Source organism: Heterodontus francisci, chromosome 9 (genome assembly GCF_036365525.1).
Source record: "Heterodontus francisci isolate sHetFra1 chromosome 9, sHetFra1.hap1, whole genome shotgun sequence".
Taxonomy (NCBI): Eukaryota; Metazoa; Chordata; class Chondrichthyes; order Heterodontiformes; family Heterodontidae; genus Heterodontus; species Heterodontus francisci.
This window is the reverse complement of record NC_090379.1, coordinates 9567247-9591660: the sequence shown is the minus strand read 5'-3', so window position 1 is coordinate 9591660 and position 24414 is coordinate 9567247. Positions and strand designations below refer to the sequence as shown.

Sequence of the window (24414 nt, the reverse complement as noted above, 5' to 3'; positions counted from 1 at the left end):
CTGAAGTGACTGGCTCTTACTCAGCTGCTGTATGTATCTGGCTCCACTGACTATTCTTCACTTGATAGAAAAAAGGTATGGTAGCAGACTTTCTGTGTGTGGGGGAGGAGGAGATCAAAAGCTAACCCAGTCCAGTGCTCCTTCCACAGTCTACACAAGTGTACTTTCTTTTACTGAACAGCAATGGGGTGATTTTTCTCATTCCCAGCTCTGGCTGATGAAGCCAATTGTATTACCTCTACTGCTGCACTGAGAACATCTGAACCAAGCACAAGGCTTTGTTCCATGCTGGAGAATGCATTTATCAACTAATTCCTAGGGGGACCCCATATACATTCTTAAAATATGTTCCTGTAAGTGCCTCCCTATCCTTCAAAATGTATATCAAATGAAACAACAACTTATATTTATATAGTACCTTTAACATAATAGAATGTTCCAAGGCACTTTACAGGAGCATTATAACAACAAAGTATGACACCGAGCCACAAAAGAAGATATTAGCCCAAAAACTTGGTCAGACTAATGTTTTAATGGAGGAAAGCGAGGTGGAGAGGCGGAGAGGTGTAGGGGAGGGTATTCCAGAGCTTGGGGCCCAGGCAATTGAAGGCACGGCCACCAATGGTGAAATGATTCAAAATCAGGGATGCACAAGAGGCCCGAATTAGAGGAGCATAGATCCCTTCGTGGATTGTATGGCTGGAGGAGATTACAGAGATAGGGAGGGCCGAGGCCATGGAGGGATTTGAAAACAAGGATGGGAATTTTAAAATCAAGATGTTGCTTGACCAGGAGCCAATGTAGGTCAGTGAGCACAGGGGTGTCGGAAGACCAGGACTTGGCGTGAGCTAAGACACAGGCAGCAGAGGTTTGGACAACCTCAACATTACGGAGTAGAATATAGGAGACCAGCCAGGAGTGCTTTGGAATAGTCAAGTCTAGAGGTAACAAAGGCATGAATGAGGGTTTCAGCATCAGATGAGCTGAGACAGTGGTGATGTTACTGAGATGGAAGTAGGCTGCCTTACTGATGACATGAATATGAGGTCGGAAGCTCATCTCGGAGTCAAATGTGACACCAAGGTTGCGAACAGATTGGCTTAATATCAGACTGTTGCCAGGGAGAGGAATGGAGTCAGTAGCTAGGGAATGGAGTTTGGATTGGGGACCGAAAACAATGGCTTCAGACTTCCCAATATTTAATTGGAGGAAATTTCTGCTTATCCAGTACTGGATGTCAGATAAACAGTCAGATAATTTAATGTCATGCTAACGGAGGGAACAGAGGTTAAATATGAAATGAACTGGAGGAATTATGAAATGAAAGACAACTGTTGAACTGAACTGCTACAGACAAGATGGAGTAGAGGTCAGAAGACCCCTCCTGTCAATAAACATGTTTGGCTGTTGAAGATTAAACCAATTATCCACATCTGAATTAACTTTGGGGAAAACACATTGAAACGGAAAACAGCCCATTTCATGCTAACAACTCCTACCTGTAGGAATGGAGCTAACAAAGACTTTTACAAACAGACTGACTCTGCAGCCAAGACTAAAGTAATATGTGTGAACTAGCACCACTTTAGCAGAATGCATCACATTCAGACACCATCATGTAACAATGGTTCCCATATCCTGGAACATTGTATGAATCACCCCAGAGAGAGCCCTTGGTCACCTGACCAACCTGATAAGTTTCTACCTTAAAAGGTATCTTTCTGGAAAGGGCGAAAGAGAACAGCAGCCTTTTCCAACCAGAACAGCTGTGCGACAGTTCCAGCTAAGCATGAGCCCTGCTGATAACATCTTTTAGCTACTGTAGCAGAACACTTGCAAGGTGATTTGGAACTCCCCATCTATGAAAGTGAACCAGGATTTCCACCATCAACTTTAGATTGAGGCTTAACCACTAGGAGCCTGTGACACTTCTTCCTTTTCAAGACAATGAACATTCAGACCTGCACCACTGAAAGATTTCCTCCCAAAAAGCTTCGAAAGGTTTTAAAAAAAAATGAATTCTTTTACAATTGGACTCTAATATCATGCTATCCTCCCATCTCTATCTTTTCTTGTGTGTGAATGCGTGAGTGGGTGAAGTCACAAATAATTTTCAGTTATTATATAAAAAGATATTTATCTTTTTTTAAAAAACTTACAAGAAAACCTGTTGTTTGTCTATTTATTTGACCCTTAAAACATACGGGAACTAAAACACTTTTTAAAACACTATCTGCGGAAGTCACCCACACCACCTCCCACTGTTCTTTACATTAACAACAGTGGACAAGTCGAGAAACTCCAGAATATTGATGCAACATACTATTCATTCCATTGTCTACCCAACCTCACATCCCAACATCCACCTAACTTCACATTCCATCATTTGTCCAACCTTACATTCCATCATCTACCCAACCTCACATCCCAACATCCATCCTGCCTTACATCACTTACTATTCATCTCAACATCTATCTATTCTCACAACTCATACTATTCAGCCTTAAGACTAGGCCAACTTCACATCCCATAGTCTTCATTCCAACAGCTATCGAATATCACATCTAATACTACCATTGCAAATCCTGTCCAAACTCATTTTCTGTACTATTACCCCAACATGTATCTAACCTCACATCCCATACTATTACCCCAATATCTATCTAACCTCATATCCCATACTACTTAATCTCTCTTCCCATATAGATTTATCCATAGTTCATATCCACCTCTTCAAAACAAAAATTAAACGACATCAGTTTTTACACCCCAAATATTGGGCTGAGTGTAAAGTGAGCTGCCCATTCGTTATCATCCATTTTGCTGTATGACTGAAGACTAATTTGACCCTCATTTATCGAAGTGAAATAATTGATTCTATGTCTTCTCTCCAGTACATCCAATGCAAAAGGCAGTTGCAGAATCAAATAAAAGCAGATATTGCTGCCAACATGGAGATGTCTGGTGCAAAATATGATTCCGATGCATCGCTTGTCGATATCCTCTCCTATATTGAATCCAGGTACATGACAATATTTCTTTACAAGTTACAGTAATGACTTACTGGGAAAGCTCTCCTTCAATTACTGTACATCTAGTCTAGTATTACTCACTAGCGTTTTTTTGAGGGCCACAATACCAAGCAATATCTTAGTCTTAGGAATTGTAGAGCGCTTTGTAACATGTATTGATGGGTTGCTGGTTGCACGTTCATTCCTCATACAGTGAGCTCCTGATTTTCATCTTGCCAAATGGAGTTTGGGGGGGAAAAGAAGTTCTATTAAGTTGCTCTTTCACATGCTATATGGGAGCTGGATTACATTTCCTCCTGATAGTATTCTGTTGTCACCTTGTGAAGGAGAGCAAGAGGAGAGGGAACAGCACTAGATCCCAACCTGACGAACATCATGCACCATGCACATGGTTGATGCTTCAGTATCATGTTCAAGATATAAAAGTTTAACATTCCCCTGGATGTACAAAGATTTAATGGCACTATTTCATCACCCCCTCCTCTGCCCCACCGAGGAAATACTTGCACAACTGATTTATGCTGGTTTTACGCCGGGACATCCCTATGGGCAAATTTCCTCGATCGTTTGCATTGTTTCCTAGTAACATCTGCTGAAACCCTACTGAGCTCATTAACCGAGTTCGTCCTCTCCATGCAAAAGGCCAAGCAATGCATTTATGCTATTTCTGAATGGGTGTAAATTTATGCCCAAACTTAAGTGCAGCAAGACGTGATGTTTCTATTTCTGCTGCGTTTTACCCTTCTTTGTAATTAAAAAAAATTTCTCCTTATTGAGATCTACAGTGTATTTTCATATCATTAAATGCCTTTTTTAATGGCTTCAGAATGATTTACATTAAAAAGAGTAAAGCTTTCTGCTTAAACATGCTTTGCTCAGTAGAAAGGAATAAAGAATTTGCATTTACATAGCATCTGTCACAATCTCAGCAAGTCCCAAAGTATTTTACAGCCAATGAACTTTTTAAGTGTCGTAATATGGAAAACACAGCAGCAAATTTACACACAGCAAGCTCCCATAAACAGCAACATGATAATGATCATTTTAGTGATGTTTGTTGAAGAATTAATTATAGGTTAGGGCACTGGGGAGAACTTCCCTGTTCTTCCTTGAAATAGTGCCATTCAATCTTTGCACACAGGGCGGCACAGTGGCGCAGTGGTTAGCACCGCAGCCTCACAGCTCCAGCGACCCAAGTTCAATTCTGGGTACTGCCTGTGTGGAGTTTGCAAGTTCTCCCTGTGTCTGTGTGGGTTTCCTCCGGGTGCTCCAGTTTCCTCCCACATGCCAAAGACTTGCAGGTTGATAGGTAAATTGGCCATTATAAATTGCCCCTAGTATAGGTAGGTGGTAGGGAAATGTAGGGACAGGTGGGGATGTGGTAGGAACATGGAATTAGTGTAGGATTAGTATAAATGGGTGTTTGATGGTCGGCACAGACTCGGTGGGCCGAAGGGCCTGTTTCAGTGCTGTATCTCTAAATAAAAAATAAAATAATAAATAAATAATCTGGATCACAGCTAAGAGGGCAGACAGAGCTTTGGTTTAATATCGCATCTGAGAGATTACACCTCTAATAGTGCAGCACTCCCTCAGTACAGTACCAAGCTAAATTATGCAGTCAAGTCTCAGGAGTGGGACTTGAACCCCCAACCTTCTGAGTAGGCAATGACAGTCTTACCCACTGAGCCACAGCTGATACCTTGGAATGTGAGTTGTTGTTGTTGGTGAAAAGCTTGTTACTTTCTCCTCTCTCGTTGCAGCACCACTGGCTCAAACAGCTCCGAGTCTGATGACCCGCCTTTGCATTTTGGAAGCAAGGTACGCACTGAATTGCTGCCTATTCCCCAGGAACGTTGGCCCTCTGCTCAACAAACATGCCTACTTTTTCTTGATTTACCTCATCTTCTCTCCTACTTTTTTCATCGATGGTGGTACCAACTGATCCAAATGGTCTACTGGATAAAAGCTTTGCCTGCTGTGCCATTGAGTAGTGTGGTGGTTATGTTGATGGGCTAGTAATCCAGAGGCCTGAACCAATAATCCAGTAGAATATGAGTTCAAATTCCACCATGACATCCCAGGAAAATCAGTCTTTAAAAGAACAGCTGAAAGCACAAAGTCAGTAAAAATGACCATAAAGCTGTCAGTTGTCATAAAAACCCAACTGGGTCATTAATGCCCTAAAGGGAAGGAAGTCTGCTGTTCTTACCTCGTCTAGACCTATATGTAGTTCCAGTCTCATACGAATGTTGTATATGAAACATAGAATACAAAATGGACTGCAGCAGTTCAAGGAGCAAGCCTCCCATCAACTTATCAGGATAACCAGGGATGGGTAATAAATGCTGGCCTTGCCAGGAAGATACATCTTGAGAATGAATAAAAGTCATACAGAGGAGAAGTTCCCAGGTTTCATTCGACTCTGTGCTAAGTTAGCTGATCTTAGTCTGAGCTAGTGAGGGGAAAATCATTTAGGGTTTCCACTCCTGAATGATATGCATCTTCAGTGTATAGCGATGAATGAGAGCCAGACTGGGCCTGGTTGTGATGCCACTGCGTGGTTGAATCCTTTGCTGATGCTTACTCTTTGAGCACATATGTAAAGACGAGGCACATGAAGGATGCAGGAAGCTTAGGAATTGTACCCGAAACTGGATCATGCCTCTTGGGAGATAAAGGAGAAAACCTTGGTAGTGTTTTGCACTATGGACCCTGGCCCATCAGCAACTAATTGTTGCAAACACGTTGCACTATTTAGAACTCGAGGGAGTGGAGGTGATGCATTCAGACACAGTCAAAGAGATAGTTTTATGGAAGGTGGAGGGAGAGAAACAGTGAGTGGGGCAGTGAAGGAGTTTTATTGTTTGGGGTTGAGATGGATAAAGCGTTTGCCACTGATTATTAAGAGTAAGAGGATAACTAAGGAGAGAGTAGGGCCCATAAGAGACCAAAAAGGTAACTATGTGTAGGGGCAGAAGATATTGGTATGGTTTTCAATGAATACTTTGCGTCCACCTTCACAAAAGAAGTGGACGATGCAGATATTGTAGATAAGGAGGAAGATTGTGACGTATTGGATGTGATAAACATAAGGAGAGAAGAAGTATTAATGGGATTAGCATCCTTGGAAGTTGATAAATCACCAGGGAAGATGAACTGTATCCTAGGCTGTTAAAAGAAGCAAGAGAGGAAATAGCAGAGGGTCTGACCATCATTTTCCAGTCCTCACTGGATACGGGTGTGGCGCCGGAGGATTGGAGGACTGCGAACGTTGTACCTCTGTTTAAAAAGGGAGTGAATAATAGACTGAATAATTACAGGCCAGTCAATCTAACCTCAGTAGTGGGCAAATTATTGGAATCTATTTTGAGAGACAGGATAAACTGTCACTTAGAAAAGCACGGCATTGTCAGCATGGAATTGTTAAGGGAAGATCTTGTTTGACCAACTTGATCGAATTTTTTGAAGAAGTAACAAGGAAGATAGATGAGGGTAGTGCAGTTGATGTGGTCTACATGGATTTTAGCAAAGCTTTTGACAAGGTCCCTCATGGCAGACTGGTTAAAAAAATAAAATCCCATGGGATCCAGGGAAATGCAGCAAAGTAGATACAAAATTGGCTCAGTGGCAGGAAACAAAGTGTAATTGTTGACGGGTGTTTTAGTGACAGGAGGGCTGTTTCCAGTAGCATTCCACAGGACTCAGTACTGGGTCCCCTGCTTTTTGTGGTATATATTAATGATTTGGATGTAAATGTAGGGGGCATGATCAAGAAGTTTGCAGATGACACAAAGATTGGCCATGTGGTAGATAGCGAGGAGGATAGCTGTAGCCTGCAGGAAGATATTGATGGTCTGGTCAGATGGGCAGAAAAGTGGCAAATGGAATTCAACTTGGAGAGGTTTAAGAAGTTTAAACTAATTTGGCAGGGGGATGGGATACAGAGTGGGGGTACAGTAGGGGGTGATGCACAGTCAAATATAGAAGAGAAACTAAGTCAGTCTGGAAGGCAGAGCAAATATAGACCTGTTACGGCACAAGCGAATAATGCAAGGCTGGATTGCATCTATTTTAATGCAAGGAGTCTTACAAGTAAGGCAGATGAATTGAGGGCATTGATTAACGTATGGGAATGTGATATTATTGCTATCACAGAGACATGGTTGAGGGAAGGGCAGGACTGACAACTCAATATTCCAGGGTATAGAATCTGCTGATATGAAGGCAGGGTGGGGGTGTAAAGAGGAGGTAGAATTGCACTATTGATCAAGGAGTCAATTACTGCAGTAAGGAGGGATGATACCTTAGAAGGTTCCTCAAATGAGGCCATTTGGGTAGAACTTAAAAACAAAAAAGGGGCAATCACTTGGCTGGGAGTGCACTAACGGCCTCCAAATAGTCAGGGAGAGATAGAGAAGCAGATATGTAGGCAAATCTCAGAAAGGTGTAAAAATGATAGAGAAATAATAGTAGGGGATTTCAACTTCCCCATATTAACTGGGATTGTCTTAGTGCAAAAGACTTAAAGGGGACAGAAATCTTAAAGTGCAACAAGGAGAGTTTTTTGAGCTAGCAATTAGAAAGTCCTACAAGAGAAGAGGCAGCACTGGATCTAATCTTAGGGAATGAAGCCGGAGAAGTACTAGAAGTGTCAGTGGGGGAGTATTTCGGGGATAGCGACCATACCTCTGTAAGATTTAAGGTAGTTATGGAAAAGGACAAAGATGGACCCGAAATAAAGGTACTGAATTGACGAAAGGCCGATTTCAATATGATAAAACAGGATCTAGCCAAAGTGGACTGGGAGCAGCTACTTGTAGGAAAGTTTACATCAGATCAGTAGGAGTCATTCAAAAAGGAAATAGTGAATGTTCAGGGCCAACATGTTCCCGTAAAGGTGAAGGGTAGAACCAACAAGTCCAGGGAACCCAGGATGTCAAGGGATATAGAGGATTGGATAAGGATAAAAAAAGGAGGCTTATGGCAGATTCAGAGAGCTGAAAACAGCAGAGGCACTAGAGGAGTACAGAAGGTATAGTGGGGTACTTAAAAAAAGTAATTAGGAGAGCGAAAAGGGGGCATGAAAAAACACTGGCAGGTAAGATAAAGGAAATCCCAAGGCATTTTATGAGTATATTAAGGGCAAGAGGATAACCAGGGAAAGAATAGGGCCCATTAGGGACCAAAGTGGCAATCTGTGTGTGGAGCTGGAGGACGTAGGTGAGGTTCTAAATGATTACTTTTCATCTGTGTTCACTATGGAGAAGGACGATGTAGTTGTAGAGATCAAGAAGGGGGATTATGATATACTTGAACAAATTAGCATTGAAAGGGAGGAGGTGTTAGTGGTTTTAGTGGGCTTGAATGTTGATAAATCCCCAGGCCCAGATGAGAGGTATCCCAGGCTATTATGTGAGGCAAGGGAGGAGATAGCAGGGGCTCTGACACAAATTTTCAAATCCTCTCTGGCTACAGGAGAGGTGCCAGAGGACTGGAGGACAGCGAATGTGGTACCATTATTCAATAAGGGTAGCAGGGATAAACCAGGTAATTACAGGCCAGTGAGTCTAACATCAGTAATAGGGAAACTATTGGAAAAAATTCTGAGGGATAGGATTAGTCTCCACTTGGAGAGGCAGGGATTAATCAAGGATAGTCAGCATGGCTTTGTCAGGGGGAGTTCATGCCTCACAAATTTTTCAAGGAGGTGAGTAGGTGTGCTGATGAGGGTAAAGCAGTTGATGTAGTCTACATGGACTTCAGTAAGGCGTTTGAAAAGGTCCCGCTTGGGAGATTGGTCAAGAAGGTAAGAGCCCATGGGATCCAGGGCAATTTGGCAAATTGGATCCAACATTGGCTTAGTGTCAGGAGGCAGAGGGTGATAGTCGAGGATTGTTTTTGCGATTGGAAGACTGTGACCAATGGTATACCACAGGGATCGGTGCTGGGACTCTTGCTGTATGTAGTGTACATCAATGATTTAGACATGAATATAGGAGGTATGATCAGTAAGTTTGCAGATGCCACGAAAATTGGTGGTGTTGTAAATGGTGAGGAGGAAAGCCTTAGATTACAGGACGATATAGATGGGCTGGTAAGATGGGCAGAGCAGTGGCATTTAAATGGAATTTAATCCTGAGAAGTGTGAGGTGGTGCATTTTGGGAGGACTAACAAGGCAAGGGAATATACAATGGATGGTAGGACCCTAGGAAGTACAAAGAGTCAGAGGGACCTTGGTGTACTTGTCCATAGATCACTGAAGGCAGCATCACAGGTAGATAAGGTGGTTAAGAAGGCATGAAGGATACTTGCCTTTATTAGCCGAGGCATAGAATATAAGAGCAGGGAGGTTACGATGGAGCTCTATAAAATGCTAGTTAGGCCTCAGCTGCAGTACTATATACAGTCCTGGTCACCACACTATAGGAAGGATGTGATTGCACTAGAGAGGGTGCAGAGGAGATTCACCAGGATATTGCCTGGGCTGGAGCATTTTGGCTATGAAGAGAGACTGGATAGGCTAGGGTTGTTTTCCTTAGAGCAGAGAAGGCTGAGGGGGGACCTGATTGAGGTATACAAAATTATGGGGGCATAGATAGGGTAGATAGGAAGAAACTTTTTCCCTTACCGGAGGTGTAAATAACCAGGGGGCACAGATTTAAGGTAAGGGGCAGGAGGTTTAGAGGGTATTTGAGGAAAAGTGTTTTCACCCAGTGGATGGTTGGAATCTGGAACACACTGCCTGAAGGGGTGGTAGAGGCAGGAACCCTCACAACATTTAAGATGTATTTAGATGAGCACTTGAAATGTCATAGCATACAAGGCTACGGGCCCAAGTGCTGGAAAATGGGATTAGAATAGATAGGTGCTTGATGGCCGGCAAAGACACAATGGGCCAAAGGGCCTGTTTCTGTGCTGTGTAATTCTATGACTCTAAGTGTGAGGTGATGCATTTGTGGAGGTCAAACAAGGCAAAGAAATACACGATTAATAGGAAAATAGTGAGCAGTGTAGAGGAAGTGAGGGACCTTGGAGTGAATGTCCATAGATCCCTGAAGGTAGCAGGACAGCTCAATAGGTGGTTAAGAAGGCATATGGAATCCTTTCCTTTATTAGCCGAGGTATAGACTACAAGAGCAGGGAGATTATGCTGGAACTGTATAACTCATTGGTTAGGCCACAACTGGAGTACTTTGTGCAGTTCTGGTCACCTCATTGCAGAAAGGATGTAATTGCACGAGAGAGGGTAGAGAGGAGATTTACGAGGATGTTGCCAGGACTGGGAAAATGCAGCTGTGAGGAAAGATTGGATAGGGTGCAGTTATTCTCCTTGGAACAGAGAAGGCTGAGGGGAGATCTGATTGAAATGTACAAAATGTTGAGGGGCCTGGATAGAGTAGCGGTGAAGGGTCTATTCACCTTAGCAGAGAGGTCAGTGACGAGGGGGCATAGATTTAAAGTGATTGGTAGAAAAATTAGAGGGGAGATGAGGAAAAACCTTTTCACCCAGAGGCTGTTGGGGGTCTGGAACTCACTGCCTGAAAGGGTAGTTGAGGCAGAGACCTTCAACTCATTCAAATGGAATCTGGATATGCACCTCAAGTGCAGTAAACTGCAATGCTACGGACCAAATGCTGGAAGGTGGGATTAGAATAGGTGGATCATTTTTTGGCTAGCACAGACACAATGGGCCAAGTGGCCTCTTTCTGTTCCTTAAACTTTCTATGATTCTCTGATGGTGAAATAGTGAAGGGAGTGCACAGTCGACCAGAGTTCAAAGAGTGGAGGATGCACAGAGCTGGGTGAAGTTTTGAGAGATAGGCAGAAGCAATGCCATGGAGGAATTTGTAGTTGACAAAAAGTAATGTTGAACTCAATGCACTAAGGGACAAGGAACAAATGGAGGTCATCAAGAACAGGGATGCTGGTTTGGGACAGGAAGTAGTTGGCAGAGTTCTGAATGCAATGAAGTTTATCGAGAGTGCTGCTTGGAAGCTCTCTGAGGACAGTGTTAGTAAAAGTCTAGTATAAAGTTGATCAGGGCATGATTGAGGGTTTTAGAGGCACTGGTGGTGGGGTAGGGACAGATCTGGGCAATATTTCAAAGGGGAAGATAAGCAATCTTAGTGATGGACTGGATGTGAAGATTTGAAGCTCAGCTCAGGGTTGAGGAGGACATTGAAGTTGTGCATTGTTGCACTTAGCTTGACTGGGCATCCAGGAAAGAGGCATTGGATGAGAGGCAAAGCCAAACAGGATGGGCTCAGCTTGGTAGGTCAATCAAAGATAAACATACCACTGCACTAAGCAGCTAAGTAACTCGAATATGAGTCCCTGACAAAATTTGCGCATTAGGGCCACTGTTGTGATGCCCTACTTGATCACTTCTACTTGGACTCTGGTGGAAGTAATTGCTCACTAACACACTCATTGCAAGGCTGTTGTAAGAGTGTAGAGTTTTTTTCTCAAGGAAGAATTCACATGGTTACCTGGATTAATTAAAACATTTACACAGCTCCCCTGGAGACTCAGGTGACTAAATGGCACCAGTAGGCTCATTTAGATCAGAAGAACCCAGGTTAAATGCCCAGCTAGCTGATCTCAGCTAGGTAAGCAAGAGTAAATCATCCGGATCCTCATTACTGTTCAACAACTCCTGTTAGAGCTGAAGATTGGTTGAGGACTAGGTCAAGCTCAGTAGTGATGCCACTGTAGTTGAGTAACCAATTTGCTGGGATGAGTACATCTTTCATAATTTTAGCAGGCTCCCTGGGCTCCACCAGAGACTGGGGAAGGAGTGAAAGAGAGTGACTGCAGTGGGTCTGTCATAGCGCAATATGGTTGCTGGACCCTGTAGTTCTAGCATTGCAGTGTCATTGTTATAACATCATTGTGTTATTATTGAATGGAGTTAACACCTGGGGCACTTTTACACTCAGTATTTATAGAGAGATACACTGGCTTTGACAATAAGAAAACTTTGACTGCACCATTTGAACTGTGAATAAGCCGCATCACCCTCTGTTTTGCAGAATGCGTCAAACAGGAAAAAACAATTGAAAACCAAACAACAAAGACAAGATTCCTATTTAATCCGTAAAGTGTTGGATACTGCAAAGCATTACCAGGTGCGGAATCTCAGAGAGAGAGATATAGATAGAGAGATACAGAGAAAGACATGTACAGAGAGAGACCTAGAGGGAGAGATACAAAATTAGGGAGACAAGAAGGGAGATACAGGGAGAGAAAGACACGAGCGATACAGTGAGGGAGATACAGAGAGAACGAGAGAGAGAAAGAGGAAGAGAACGGGTCAGAGATAGAGAGAATGTGGAGGAATGGTGACACAAATGAATGGAAAGAGAGAAAGGGAGGGGGATAAGAATAATTTGTTTTACGCAGTGAGTTGTTGCAATCTATAATCCACTGCCTGACGGAGTGGTGGAAGCAGGTTCAATAGTAACTTTCAAATTGGCATTGGATAAATGCTTGAATGTGGAAAAATTGAGGAAAGAGCAGGGGATATTGGATTCAATGGATCTGGTAATTTGTGGGTTGGTGCTTAAATCAAAGACCATGAAATAAGGCAAATAAAAGTTGTAAAAATGCAGTGGGTTCCTTAAGCAAAGGGAACCTACAATAACCCTGCCTAATCTGGTCGACATGTGACTCTAGTCTTGTACTCTTAATAACTTCAGTACAACTAGGTACAGGCAATAAATACTGGCTTGTATGTCTCACCCTTCATCTAAGAACATGTTAAAAAAAAAGAGAAGATACTCATAGATGGGAAAGGTTAACCTTCAGTACGATTTTAATCATGACTACAAGAAAAAGAATGGAAACACGAGAAATGTACCAACTTCTGTGACCAAATTTTGCATGTGCAAAAGCTGTACATTGGGAGTGCTAATTTGTGAGCTCTGCCGCTTTATTGGGTATGATAGTGTAATGGTTATGGTATTGAACTAATATTCCAGAGTTTAAATCCCACAGTCGCACCAGGTAAACTGGCCATTTCAAGCTGCCAGTTTGTTATAAAAAATCCAATGGGTTCACTAATGTCCTTCAGGTAAGGGATGATCTGACTGACATGTGGATCCAAGTCCACACCAAAAAAAATCAAAATACTGCAGATGCTGCAAATCTGAAATAAAAACAGAAAATGTGGGAAAATACTCAGCAGTTCAGGCAGCATCTGTGGAGAGAGAAACAGAGTCAGTGTTTCAGGTCGATGGCAGAAGAATAAAACTTGCTGAATATTTCTTGCATTTTCTGTTTTTATTTCAGTACCTTACTATGTTGTAACCTTGAATCAGGGAAATGTAGAGATGGGCAAAAATGCTGTTATTGCCAGTAACACCCATATCCTGAGTACAGATTAACATTTTCATCATGTCTCATGTTTAGCTTGTACAGCAACCACAGACACCCAAGGAACCAAAACAAATAAATGCAGGAAAACAGCAGGACCGCTTGTTTCAAGTTCCCTATCAAAATAGCAGTGACCTGGACTCTGCCGCAATTGTGGTGGTAAGTGCAGCATTACAAATTGTACAAGTCCCCTCTTCTTGCTTGGAAAGGAGGATGCAAATCAGTCCCTCAGCTTTTAGTGTGCAGCCCAGGAACACAGGACATAGAATAGAAGGAGGGGCATCGAGCCATCTCTTTTGTAAAACAATTTAATTAGTCCCACTCTTTCGCCATAATCCCTGCAATTTTTCTTCTCCTTGAGGACAACTATGCATTCTCCTGCTCCCAGACCACCACATTCCCCTTTTACTCTCTCCCTCTCAGGTCTACTTGTACCTCTGTTCAGTCATAGAGAGATACAGCACCAAAACAGGCCCTTCGGCCCACCGAGTCTGTGCTGACCGTCAACCACCCATTTACACTAATCCTACATTAATCCCATATTCCCTACCACATCCCCACAATTCTCCTACCACCTACCTACACTAGGGGCAATTTACAATGGCCAATTTGCCTATCAACCTGCAAGTCTTTGGCAGTGGGAGGAAACTGGAGCACCCGGCAGAAACCCATGCAGTCATAGGGAGAACTTGCAAACTCCACACAGGCAGTACCCAGAACCAAACTTGGGTCACTGGAGCTGTGAGGCTGTGGTGCTAACCACTGTGCCACTGTGCCGCCCTGTGTTCCCTGGCTGAAAGCAAAGGGTTGATACCTATTGCTTTGCAGCTCTGTATCCAGCTCACTGGGCTTCGCAAAAAAAGATCCAGGGTGGCTGGGCTTCTGATGTTGCCTGCCCTCCCACTACATAATAAGTACTTCAAAAGTACTTCATTGGTTGTACTTCATCCTGCTTTGGGATGTCCTGAGGCCGTGAAAGATGTTATGTACAAAATGTAAGCTCTTTCTTTTCTGACCCTAGCTGTTTTTCTTCTGCTTTTGGACTCTCTTAGCATAAGGAGTCATCACTTTCAAACACTTGCTGCGATTTCTCCAAACCAGGGTACCTGATGGATGAATATTCAAGAAATTTGCAGATTGCCTTCGGGAATCAGAAATATTTCTCTGCATAGAGACTCAGGATAGCATCCATACCGGGGTGTAGATTGTACATGGCCTGTGGAAGAAACAGGATTGAGGGGATTTTCCTTTTCTTGTTACAAATACATTTTCTTAGGGATCAAGAACTTACTCATCAAACACAATGGTTGTCTCAGTTCTAGTATGGAATTACAAGATTCCACTTGACCCACTTGGGCAGTAACATGAATTGGAAAACCAATCAATTCAAGTGTTACAACAGTGCAACTAAATAACACTTGGAATGATTGAAGGTAGTGTTGTTGACAGTGACAGAGAAACATCTAATGTGCCCAATTAACATTTATCTATTTGCTGCTGTAATGAAGTTGTTAATCCAACTCAGATTAACCCCTCTTTTATAATAAAATAGAAGAATGTCAGACAACCATGTTAAATGTTTGTTCATAACTAACGGCAACAGTAATTCCTACCTTGTATTCGTTTCTTAGGTGTTTTGCAAACATGGGGCTGAATTTTGCCATTACGGCTGGGATTCCGACAATGGGCTAGAAAGTGGTGAGGGTAGTTGTGGGGGGAGTTGGGTTGTTGCAGGGGTGGCCATTACCACCGGGGGGAGCCCCTCCATGGGCCACTGAGTGCCCAAAGAAGAGGGAACCTCCCCAACCCACTCCTGCAGGGCGGCTGCCAGTGTTTACCAGGCAGTCACCCACGTGACGGAGGACCCACCCACAGCTGGTAAAATGCCAGCGGTGGTGGGAAGTGGCCCTTAATTGGTTCGTTAAGTGTCTCAAATTGCTTCTGGGTGGTGGACCATCCTTCACCTTCCCCACCACAGGTAAAGTGGCATGGTGGCGGGAGAATGATAGGCATTCCACCCACTGCCTTCCCATACCATTTTACAGACTCCCCCACACCCCCCAGGTCCCAGCTCGTCCCTAGATTTTTCCAGCCCATTGATTGCAATTTGGATTTTCATCATTTGTCTTTTAAATGATTTTAAGTCTGTACACCCGACCAAGTGGGCAGGTGCATGATTTCTTTGACACATAGACATGCCCAGAACTGGGGAATGCACTGTACCACGCCATGGCATCGTGCACTGAACCACTCAGTGCTTAGCCACAATCCACTCTGAACTATTCTCTCCTCCTTCCCTTTGTATTAGGCTGACTGTCAAGACTTTAAACCTTCTTCAGTAGAGTTTGTCCCTCAGCAGCAGGAATGTTCGAGAAATAGGGGCAAATGCAAAAGGACAGAGGATGTACAGATCGCCAATCATCAGACTTTCCAAAAGGTTTGAGCATGCTTAACTATTCAGATAGAAATGTTGCAAATTCTAGATTTTTACCATTCCTAGGGATGAATTGTCACTTGACTGCGTCCATTGGGCACGAGGTGGGCAGAGTGAGTCTGCCCTCTCACTCAACCCAACCCTCCTGCAAGAACTGTCTGAGACCTTAACTGAGACTTGAACAAATGTAATGATGGGGCCTCATTACCATGCTGTTGTAACAACTCGTTGATCAGAGAGGCTCAAAAATTTGGCTGCTCCACTTGCTCCACTACGGAGTTCAGGATATCCAGGGAAGTTAAAGGGAAAGGGGGGAAGGCAGTCCTGTGGGAGAGCCATGCAGGCATGGATATCACAGGTACCAATTTCGGTGGGCTGATTCCCCTCCCCCCCCAATAAAAAAACTAAATTACCAGCCTGTTTTATGTTATCAGAGCAGACCCTTTTAGGACCACTATTGAGGTCATCAGCCCCCAATTTGCATGGGCTAATGAGGCTCATGCCTCTTTCCGGTTTGCGTCTGGGTCATTCATTTCAAACCCCTCACCAATATGTTGGTGACTTGGATATTGGCACCATAGCAGCGGTAAGGGTTGCTTTGCTCAGAGTAGCTTGCCAAAAGCTTCAAAACCATGGCAGCTGTGATGTATGCTGTCTCTGTGTTTTCAGAATCTTATAGGTCTCAGTCATCTCACTGAGTAGTGGGGACACAGATCCAGGGCCCAGTGGAATGGTAACGGTTGGAGTCCACCTGCTTGAACTGCCATCTCTCAGGACACTAGCACAAGCCAGGTTTTGGCCTTCACCCTCTAAACACTACATGTGTGAACATTTACCAAGGTGCCCACAGCAAACCATTGGCTCAAAGGTTGCACTGACTCAGTGGGTAGCACTCGCCTCTGAGTCAGAAGCTTGTAGGTTCAAATCCCACACCAGAGACTTAAGAGTGTTCTAGGCTGACACTGAGTGCAGTACTGAGGTTGCGCTGCACTGTCGGAAGTGCCATCTTTCAGATGAGACGTTAAACTGAGTTTCCTTCTACCCTGTCAGATGGACATAAAAGATGCTGCAGTGCTCTTTGAACAAGAGCATGGGAATTCTCCCTGGTGTCCTAGCCAATATTTATCTCTAAACCAAAAATCATTAAACAGATGATCTGATCAATATCTCATTGCTATTTGTGGGATCTTGCTGTGTGAATCTTGGCTGCTGTGTTTCCTACAGTACAATTGTAACAGCACTTCAAAAGTAATTTAATGGCTGTAAAATGCTTGGGGAGGTACTGAGGTCGTGAAAGGTGCTTTTGAAATGCAAGTCTGTCCATAGAACCACAAAACAATAGATACATTACGGCACAGAAAGAGGCCATTCAGCCCATTGTGTCTGCGCTAGCTGAAAAAATTAGCTGCCCATTCTAATCCCACCTTCCAGCACCTGGTCCATAGCCTTGCAGGTTACAGCACTTCAGGTGCATGTCCAGGTACCTTTTAAATGAGTTGAGGGTTTCTGCCTCCACTACCAATCCGGGCAGTGAATTCCAGACACCCACCACCTTCTGGGTGAAAAAGCTTTTCCTCATATCCCCGCTAATCCTTCTACCAATTACCTTAAATCTGTCTTTCTTATAGATGCAGCCAGAAACAGCTTCTTGCCAGGTGGAAGGTGCCACAATAAGAGCACAACCTCAGTCCCATGACCAATTTGTAAAGCATGAGCATGTGTATGAACATAGGCAAGAGAAAAAGCAACCAACCACCTTATCGAATCCTGGTCCTGAGGTTTTACCTCGGAGAAACAGTACAATGGATGAAGGAAAGGTACTTGTAGTCATTTGGAGAAGCACAGTGTTAAAGAAGAGTAGGCTTGTTTTCAGTTTGGACTTCATTGTAATAAAATAGACTGCGCACTGATATGGCGCTTTGTTATTCATGGAGGTTACAGTCATAAAGGGAGGCCCTGAGAGTGCAAACCAAGGGAAAGTTGGAGGAGGTGCAGCTATCCAACCATACCCAACGGCTTAGGAAATGACACAGAAAGAAAGTCCGCCCCTCACCTCATAAACCAATTTTAAAAATGGTGGTCTATCCTGAAAGAGTGTCATATGGGGTGCTTGAGCAGCAGGTCTGCAGTATACCTTGTGCTGGATGTAATAGCCTTGTCTGTCTTGTCCACTAAACATGACATTGGATGATGAGATGAGATAAATGCATTTAAAATAAAAAGGGATGCATTAAACAAACTAATCAAACTCAAAAAGAATAAAACCTTTGCTTCAGATGGATTGCATCAATGCATGTTAAAAGAATCTAGGGAAGAGCTGGCAGGGGCATTACTACATATATTTAATAATTTGTTAGAAAAGGTGTAGTACTATAGGCAGGTGAATCCCCACCTCTCCCTCTTATACTCCTAACTCTAAATTCCAACCTGAACCCCTCCAGGTGTGGAAAATGGTCAAGGTTCACAACTCAGTACACTCGGTATTTTTTTTAACAGCTTATTGTGCCATGGATAACTTACAGACATCAGTACCCTGCTCCCTTTAAGTTAAATCAATACTCACAAATGCTGTCCCTTAATTTCTGAACTGCACTCACTTTGTCGAGCACTCAGAGAACTACGTTTCCATCTGTGCAGATGATCAAGTCTGCCCATGATTATCCTTGCAAGTCACTGCTCTTCTCCATGAACATACATTTCTTATAGTACAAAAATCACACCACGACAACGATAGACACAAACTCATCCTGCTTTTAATTCTAACTTTTAAAATCTTGCAACAATTCCACATCTTGGGTTCGTGAATAGTCCGTTAACACATGAAGGTGTTTCGATGGGTAAGATTCTGGTTTATCAGCATCATCAGATTGGTGAATGAGCTTTGCCCTCATGAAACTGTATTTGAGATTAGCATTTCCAAGGGATGTGGGTGTCCACCCGAAAACACTAGAACCCACGGATCATTAGCTTGTAAGTGCTAGTTACAGTTTGGCTACAGGAGTTCAATGGTTGAGATAAGTCCCTTAAATTTGGATCTCTTGGCATTTCTTCGCAGGCGGCAGGCCCGCTGGTGGCTAGTCAGGCCTATCCATGACCAGCAGATTCTCCCACAGCGGGTACAAGTGAAGGTGTAGTTGCTGCTGGGGGTAATTGGATCTATCCTTCCCCACAAGTGGAAACATTGTCTCTGTATCCGTTCTATCAAAACCTTTCATAATTTTAAAGACGTCTATCAGGTCACCCCTCAGCCTTCCTTTTTCAAGAGAAAAGACACCCAGCCTGTTTGTCCTTTCCTGATATGTATCCCCACGCACTTCTGGCATCAACCTTGTAAATCTTCTGTGCACCCTCTCCAATGCCTCTATATCCTGTTTATAATATGATGACCAGAACTGCACGCAGTACTCTAAATGTGGTTTAACCACAGTTTGATACAGGTTTAGCATAATCTCCTTACTTTTCAATTCTGTTCCTCCAGAAATAAAGCCTATTACATGTTTTTTTTTATAGCCTTGCGAACCTGTGGTGCAACTTTTAGTGACTGGTGTATTTGTATTCCGAGATCCCTTTGTTCATCTACCCCACCGAGACTCACAGCTTCCAAGTAATAAGTGATCTCTTTATTCTTTCTACCAAAATTTACTGCCTCACATTTATCTGTGTTGAACTGCATTTATCAATTATTTACCATTCTGCAAATCTATTTTTGTTCACCTGCAATTTGTTGCAGTCCTCCTCAGTATTGACTATCTCCCCCAATTTGGTGTCATCCACAAATTTAGAAATTGTGTTTTTGATTCCAAAGGCCAAATCATTAATATAATGCAGCTGTCCCAGCACTGATCCTTGTGGAACACCACTACCCACCCCCTGCCACTGTGAATAAACTACCCTTTACTCCCGCTCTCTGCTTTCTTTCTCGAGCCAACTAACAATCCATTCTGCTACTTGTCCCCTGATTCCACATTCTCTGACCTTATTCATTCGTCCATTATGGGGCACCTTATCAAAGGCCTTTAGAAAATCCAAATAAATTACATCTATGACATTACCATTATCTACTCTCTCTGTCACCTCCTCAAAGAATTCAATAAGGTTGGTTAAGCAAGATTTTTCCCTTTTGAAATACATGCTGACTATTCATTATAGTTTTTGTTTCTAGGTAGTCTTCTATTTTCTTCTTTAGTAGGGATTCCATTATTTTTCTTACCACCAATGTTTAGCTGACTGGTCTATAATTCCCTGGACATGTTCTATTAAATATAGGTGTTACGTTAGCTATCCACCAGTCCTCTAGTCAGTCCTGCAGCAAGAATGCATTTAACTTAAAGTAAACGGACATTAAAGGATCAAGCGGCTGTTCTGTAAAGGCAGTTTGTAAATTGACAATCACCAGAAATGGGCCAAGTTTTGAACTAACAGGACTTTTAACTGAACTCTTACAGCAAACTGGGAGCTGGACGAGATTATTCCTGCAGTTCCAGCGGAAGAAAGGGGTCGACCCCACCTTGGCCCCTTATCGGACCCACGGCCGAATTCAACAGTGGGCAGGTAATTAACTTCCTGCCGTCGGAGATGTGTCTCCTTTAAGGGAAAAGATCCCTCCCCAAGAGCTGCTGGCCAGTCCACTGAGAGCAGTGGACACCGCTGGAACTGCAGGAAGCCCAGAGCAACAAAGATGGAGGAGGCCGTGGAGCCAAGGTAAGTGGGGTTGGATTTGCCGGGGCCAGCCAGGCAGGCCCCGTTGAAGGGGTAGGGGAGTGTTTGGTGAGAGCTGTGGGGGGTGGTATCTTGCTGCGGTGACAACTATTGCCATTGACTGGAATGGCACCCCCCACCTCCCGCTTTGGGGAGTCAGGAGGTGAATTACTCACGAGAGAATACCCAGCCTTTGACCTTTCCTTGTAGCCACAGTATTTACGTGGTCAGTCCAGTTATGTATCTGGTCAGTGGTGACCCCCAAGGATACTGTTGGTGGGGAATTCATCAATGACAAGGGGAGGTGTTTAGACTCTTTCTTGTTGGAGATGGACATTGTCTGGCACTTGTGTGGCATGCATGTTGCTTATCACTTATCAGCCCAAGCCTGAATGTTCTTCAGGTCTTGCTGCATGCAAGCATGGTCTGCTTCTTTATCTGAGGGATTGTGAATGGAACTGAATATCTCCACCTATGACATAATAAGGAAGCAGCTGATGATGATTGGGTCTAGGACAGTATCCGGAGCAACTCCTGCAGCAATGTACTGGGGCTGAGATGATTGGCCTCCAAAACCACATCCATCTTCCTTGGTGCGAAATATGACTCCATCCAGTGAAACGTTTTCCCCTGATTCCCATTGATTTGAATTTTGCTAGGGCTCCGTGATGCCACTCTCGATCAAATGCTGCATGATGTCATGGGTAGTCACACTCACCTCACCTCTGGAATTCAGCTCATTTGTCCATGTTTTGGACCAACGCTCAAATGAGGTCAGAAGTCAAGTGGTCCAGGCTGAACCTGCTAGATTACCAAATGAAGGATAAAGGAATAGAATAGGAAAGAGTCTCATGTGGAGCATAAATACTGGTATAAACCTGTTAGGCTGGATATCCTGTTGTGTGCTGTAAATTCTAGGTAATGCCATGTAATATATAAAACTACACATGAAGATGTCTGTGCCATTCTGCAATGGTAATTATAGCCTATGGCTAATCCTGGGCTGTCTTCATTTTCTCCCAAAGGTCCCTGCGTTCTTGAACACTGAAGAAAGTACTGCCATTTCAGAGGTACCTACTTCCTATGTTCTCTTTGATTACCAAGGATAAGTGGATATCAAAGTTTTATTGCATAAATAAATAGACTTAAGAAAAAAGTTTGTAATTATAATGCGGATGAACTTCCTTCGAGATTGTCCAGCTCTGATGTCATAACTTTAGTGGAAACAGCATTCACCTGTGAAAACCAAGGTTTCTGCTGACTTTATGGCAGCAAAGCAGGAGAGGTTTTCAGAAAATGCACCCCCCCCATAGTGTTTTATTATGTTTCCCATACTCACCACAAGACACTTCATGCATAATGTAATGCATTACTTTGAAGGCAGTGACTATTCTCATCTTGGTAAAGGTGGTGGCTATTTTGCACACAGCCACAAACACCAAACAGCGGAAAGATCAATACCTTATGTAACAAGCTGAAGCAAGCCGAGGACTCAGTGGTCTGGCACATAGACTAGAGCTTAAAACAAGCGCTGTTTATTCACCCACGGCAAATGTGTCTTGAAGTGTTAGCCTGCATTATGTACTGCAATTATAAATAAGAGAGCAGCTGCACTTAATATCTAATTCATTTGGTGTGGAGCTCTTTGGAAAGTCCTGGGGTTGTGAAAGATGTGAAATAAATGTAAGTTTTTTCATAACTTAAAAAAGTATGAAGGGGTAATCTTTGTAATTTGTACTTCCAGAATTATCTGCTGGCAATTCATATTTTTAAATTTACTATTTTCTGACCATCAACCTAAATGGTCAGAAACTCATAGCTAGCATGCATTGAAATCTTTGATATACTCTCCAGGCAAATGAGCTTCTCTTCTGGCACAACATCTTCAGAAAATTAAATTATTTTTTATTTGCTCGTGCGATGTGGGCATCGCTGGCTAGTCCAGCATTTATTGCCCATTCCGAAAAGGTGGTGGTGAGCTGCCTTCTTGAACCGCTACAGTCCTTGGGGTGTAGGTACACCCACAGTGCTGTTAGGAAGGGAGTTTCACGATTTTGATCAAGCCACAGTGAGGGAACAAAGATATAGCTCCAAGTCAGAATGGAGTCTGGCTTGGAGGGGAACTTGCATGGTGGTGTTCCCATGCATCTGCTGCCCTTTTCCTTCTAAGTGGTAGAGGTTGTGGGTTTGGACTGTGCTGTCAAAGGAACTTTGGTAAGTTGCTGCAGTGCATCTTGTAGATGGTACACACTGCTGCCACTGTGCGTCGGTGGTGGAGGGAGTGAATATTGAAGGTGGTGGATGGGGTGCCAATCAAGCAGGCTACTTTGACCTGGATGGTGTCAAGCTTCTTGAGTGTTGTTGGAGCTGCACCCATCCAGGCAAGTGGAGAGTATTCCATCACACTCCTGACTTGTGTCTTGTAGATGGTGGACAGGTTTTGGGGAGTCAGGAAGTGAGTTACTCGCAGCAGGATTCCTAGCCTCTGAGCTGCTCTGGTAGCCATGGTATTTATATGGCTATGCCAGTTCAGTTTCTGGTTAATGGTAACTCCAAGGATGTTGATAGTGGGGGATTCAGCGATCGTTATGCCATTGAATGTCAAGGGTAGATGGTTAGATTCTCTCTGGTTGGAGATGGTCAATGCCTGGCATTTGTATGGCACGAATGTTACTTGCCACCTATCAGCCCAAGCCTGAATGTTGTCCAGGTCTTGCTGCATTTTTACTGCTTCAGTATCTGGGGAGTCGTGAATGGTGCTATCATAATGCAATCATCAACGAACATCCCACCTCTGATCTCATGATTGAAGGAAGGTCATTGATGAAGCAGCTGAAAATGGTTGGGCCTAGGACACTACCCTGAGGAACTCCTGCAGTGATGTCTTGGAGCTGAGATGATTGACTGATTGACCTCAAACAACCACAGCCATCTTCCTTTGTGCTAGGAATGACTCCAACCAGTGGAGAGATTTCCCCCTGATTCCCATTGACTCCAGTTTTGCTAGGGCTCGTTGATGCCATACTCGGTCAAATGCTGCCTTGATGTCAAAGGCAGTCACTCTCACCTTGCCTCTTGAGTTCAGTTCTTTTGTCTATGTTTGAACCATGGCTGTTGTTGTAGGGTATTCCCAAGCGCAGAGGCACCTGCAGTAAATATCATACTGTTTAAATGTTATTTGAATAAGTAGATTCATATAATCCTAGTGAATATATATATATATATATATATATACTCATATACAAGTTGAAAGTATAGCCACATATTGTTACAAAATGGAGTATTTACCCCAGGCGTTGTGGGACAAGTTTGTTAGCTTGCAGCCTTGAGCATGGTACTGCTTAGCACAGACAATCAGCCTGACCAAAAAGGACCCCTTTTATCAGTGTATAAGACAGCTGCTTTGTGTAACTGCAGACTGCACGAAGCAATCAGGAATGCAGGCTTGATAAAGGTAAAAGGATTCATTGTGAAGACTCAGGGATAGTTGATAAGGGGGTCTGGGAAACATCACAAGATGATCAGGGGGCTTGCATGAGCTGATCACGTAGCCACATGATGCCTAATGAGTAATCTAATTGGTAATATGTGTAATGTATGTAATCAATAACCGTTATGATTGGATCATGTCCAGCCAGGATGGGCTGAGTAACTGTATATCTGTTGTGGATTTTCCTTTGTTCGGTGGAGAGGCATCTGGACAGCCCAATGACCTGCTCCCCGCTGGCTGGCGTAATAAACTGTTTGACATTGGAGCAGACCTGAGTGTCGAGTGATTCTTCTAGATTCATTCCCGCTAACACTGTAATGAGGTCAGGAGCTGAGTGGCCTTGGTGGAACCCAAACTGAGCATCAGTGAGCAGGTTATTGC

At 43.4% G+C, this 24414-nt stretch overlaps 1 protein-coding gene across 1 annotated transcript in view; it reads left to right on the top strand.

Moving 5' to 3' along the window:
- Positions 1-21315, top strand: part of LOC137373305 (cytosolic carboxypeptidase 2-like) — an 83419-nt gene extending 62104 nt beyond the window's left edge. The window contains exons 11-19 of the mRNA XM_068038127.1: positions 2896-3023; positions 4797-4854; positions 12070-12165; positions 13448-13570; positions 15720-15848; positions 17474-17662; positions 20291-20388; positions 20437-20546; positions 21203-21315. Coding sequence (XP_067894228.1) covers positions 2896-3023; positions 4797-4854; positions 12070-12165; positions 13448-13570; positions 15720-15848; positions 17474-17662; positions 20291-20388; positions 20437-20546; positions 21203-21315 — 1044 coding nt within the window. The remainder of the gene's footprint in view (positions 1-2895; positions 3024-4796; positions 4855-12069; positions 12166-13447; positions 13571-15719; positions 15849-17473; positions 17663-20290; positions 20389-20436; positions 20547-21202) is intronic.
- The last annotated feature ends 3099 nt before the right edge of the window (positions 21316-24414 follow it).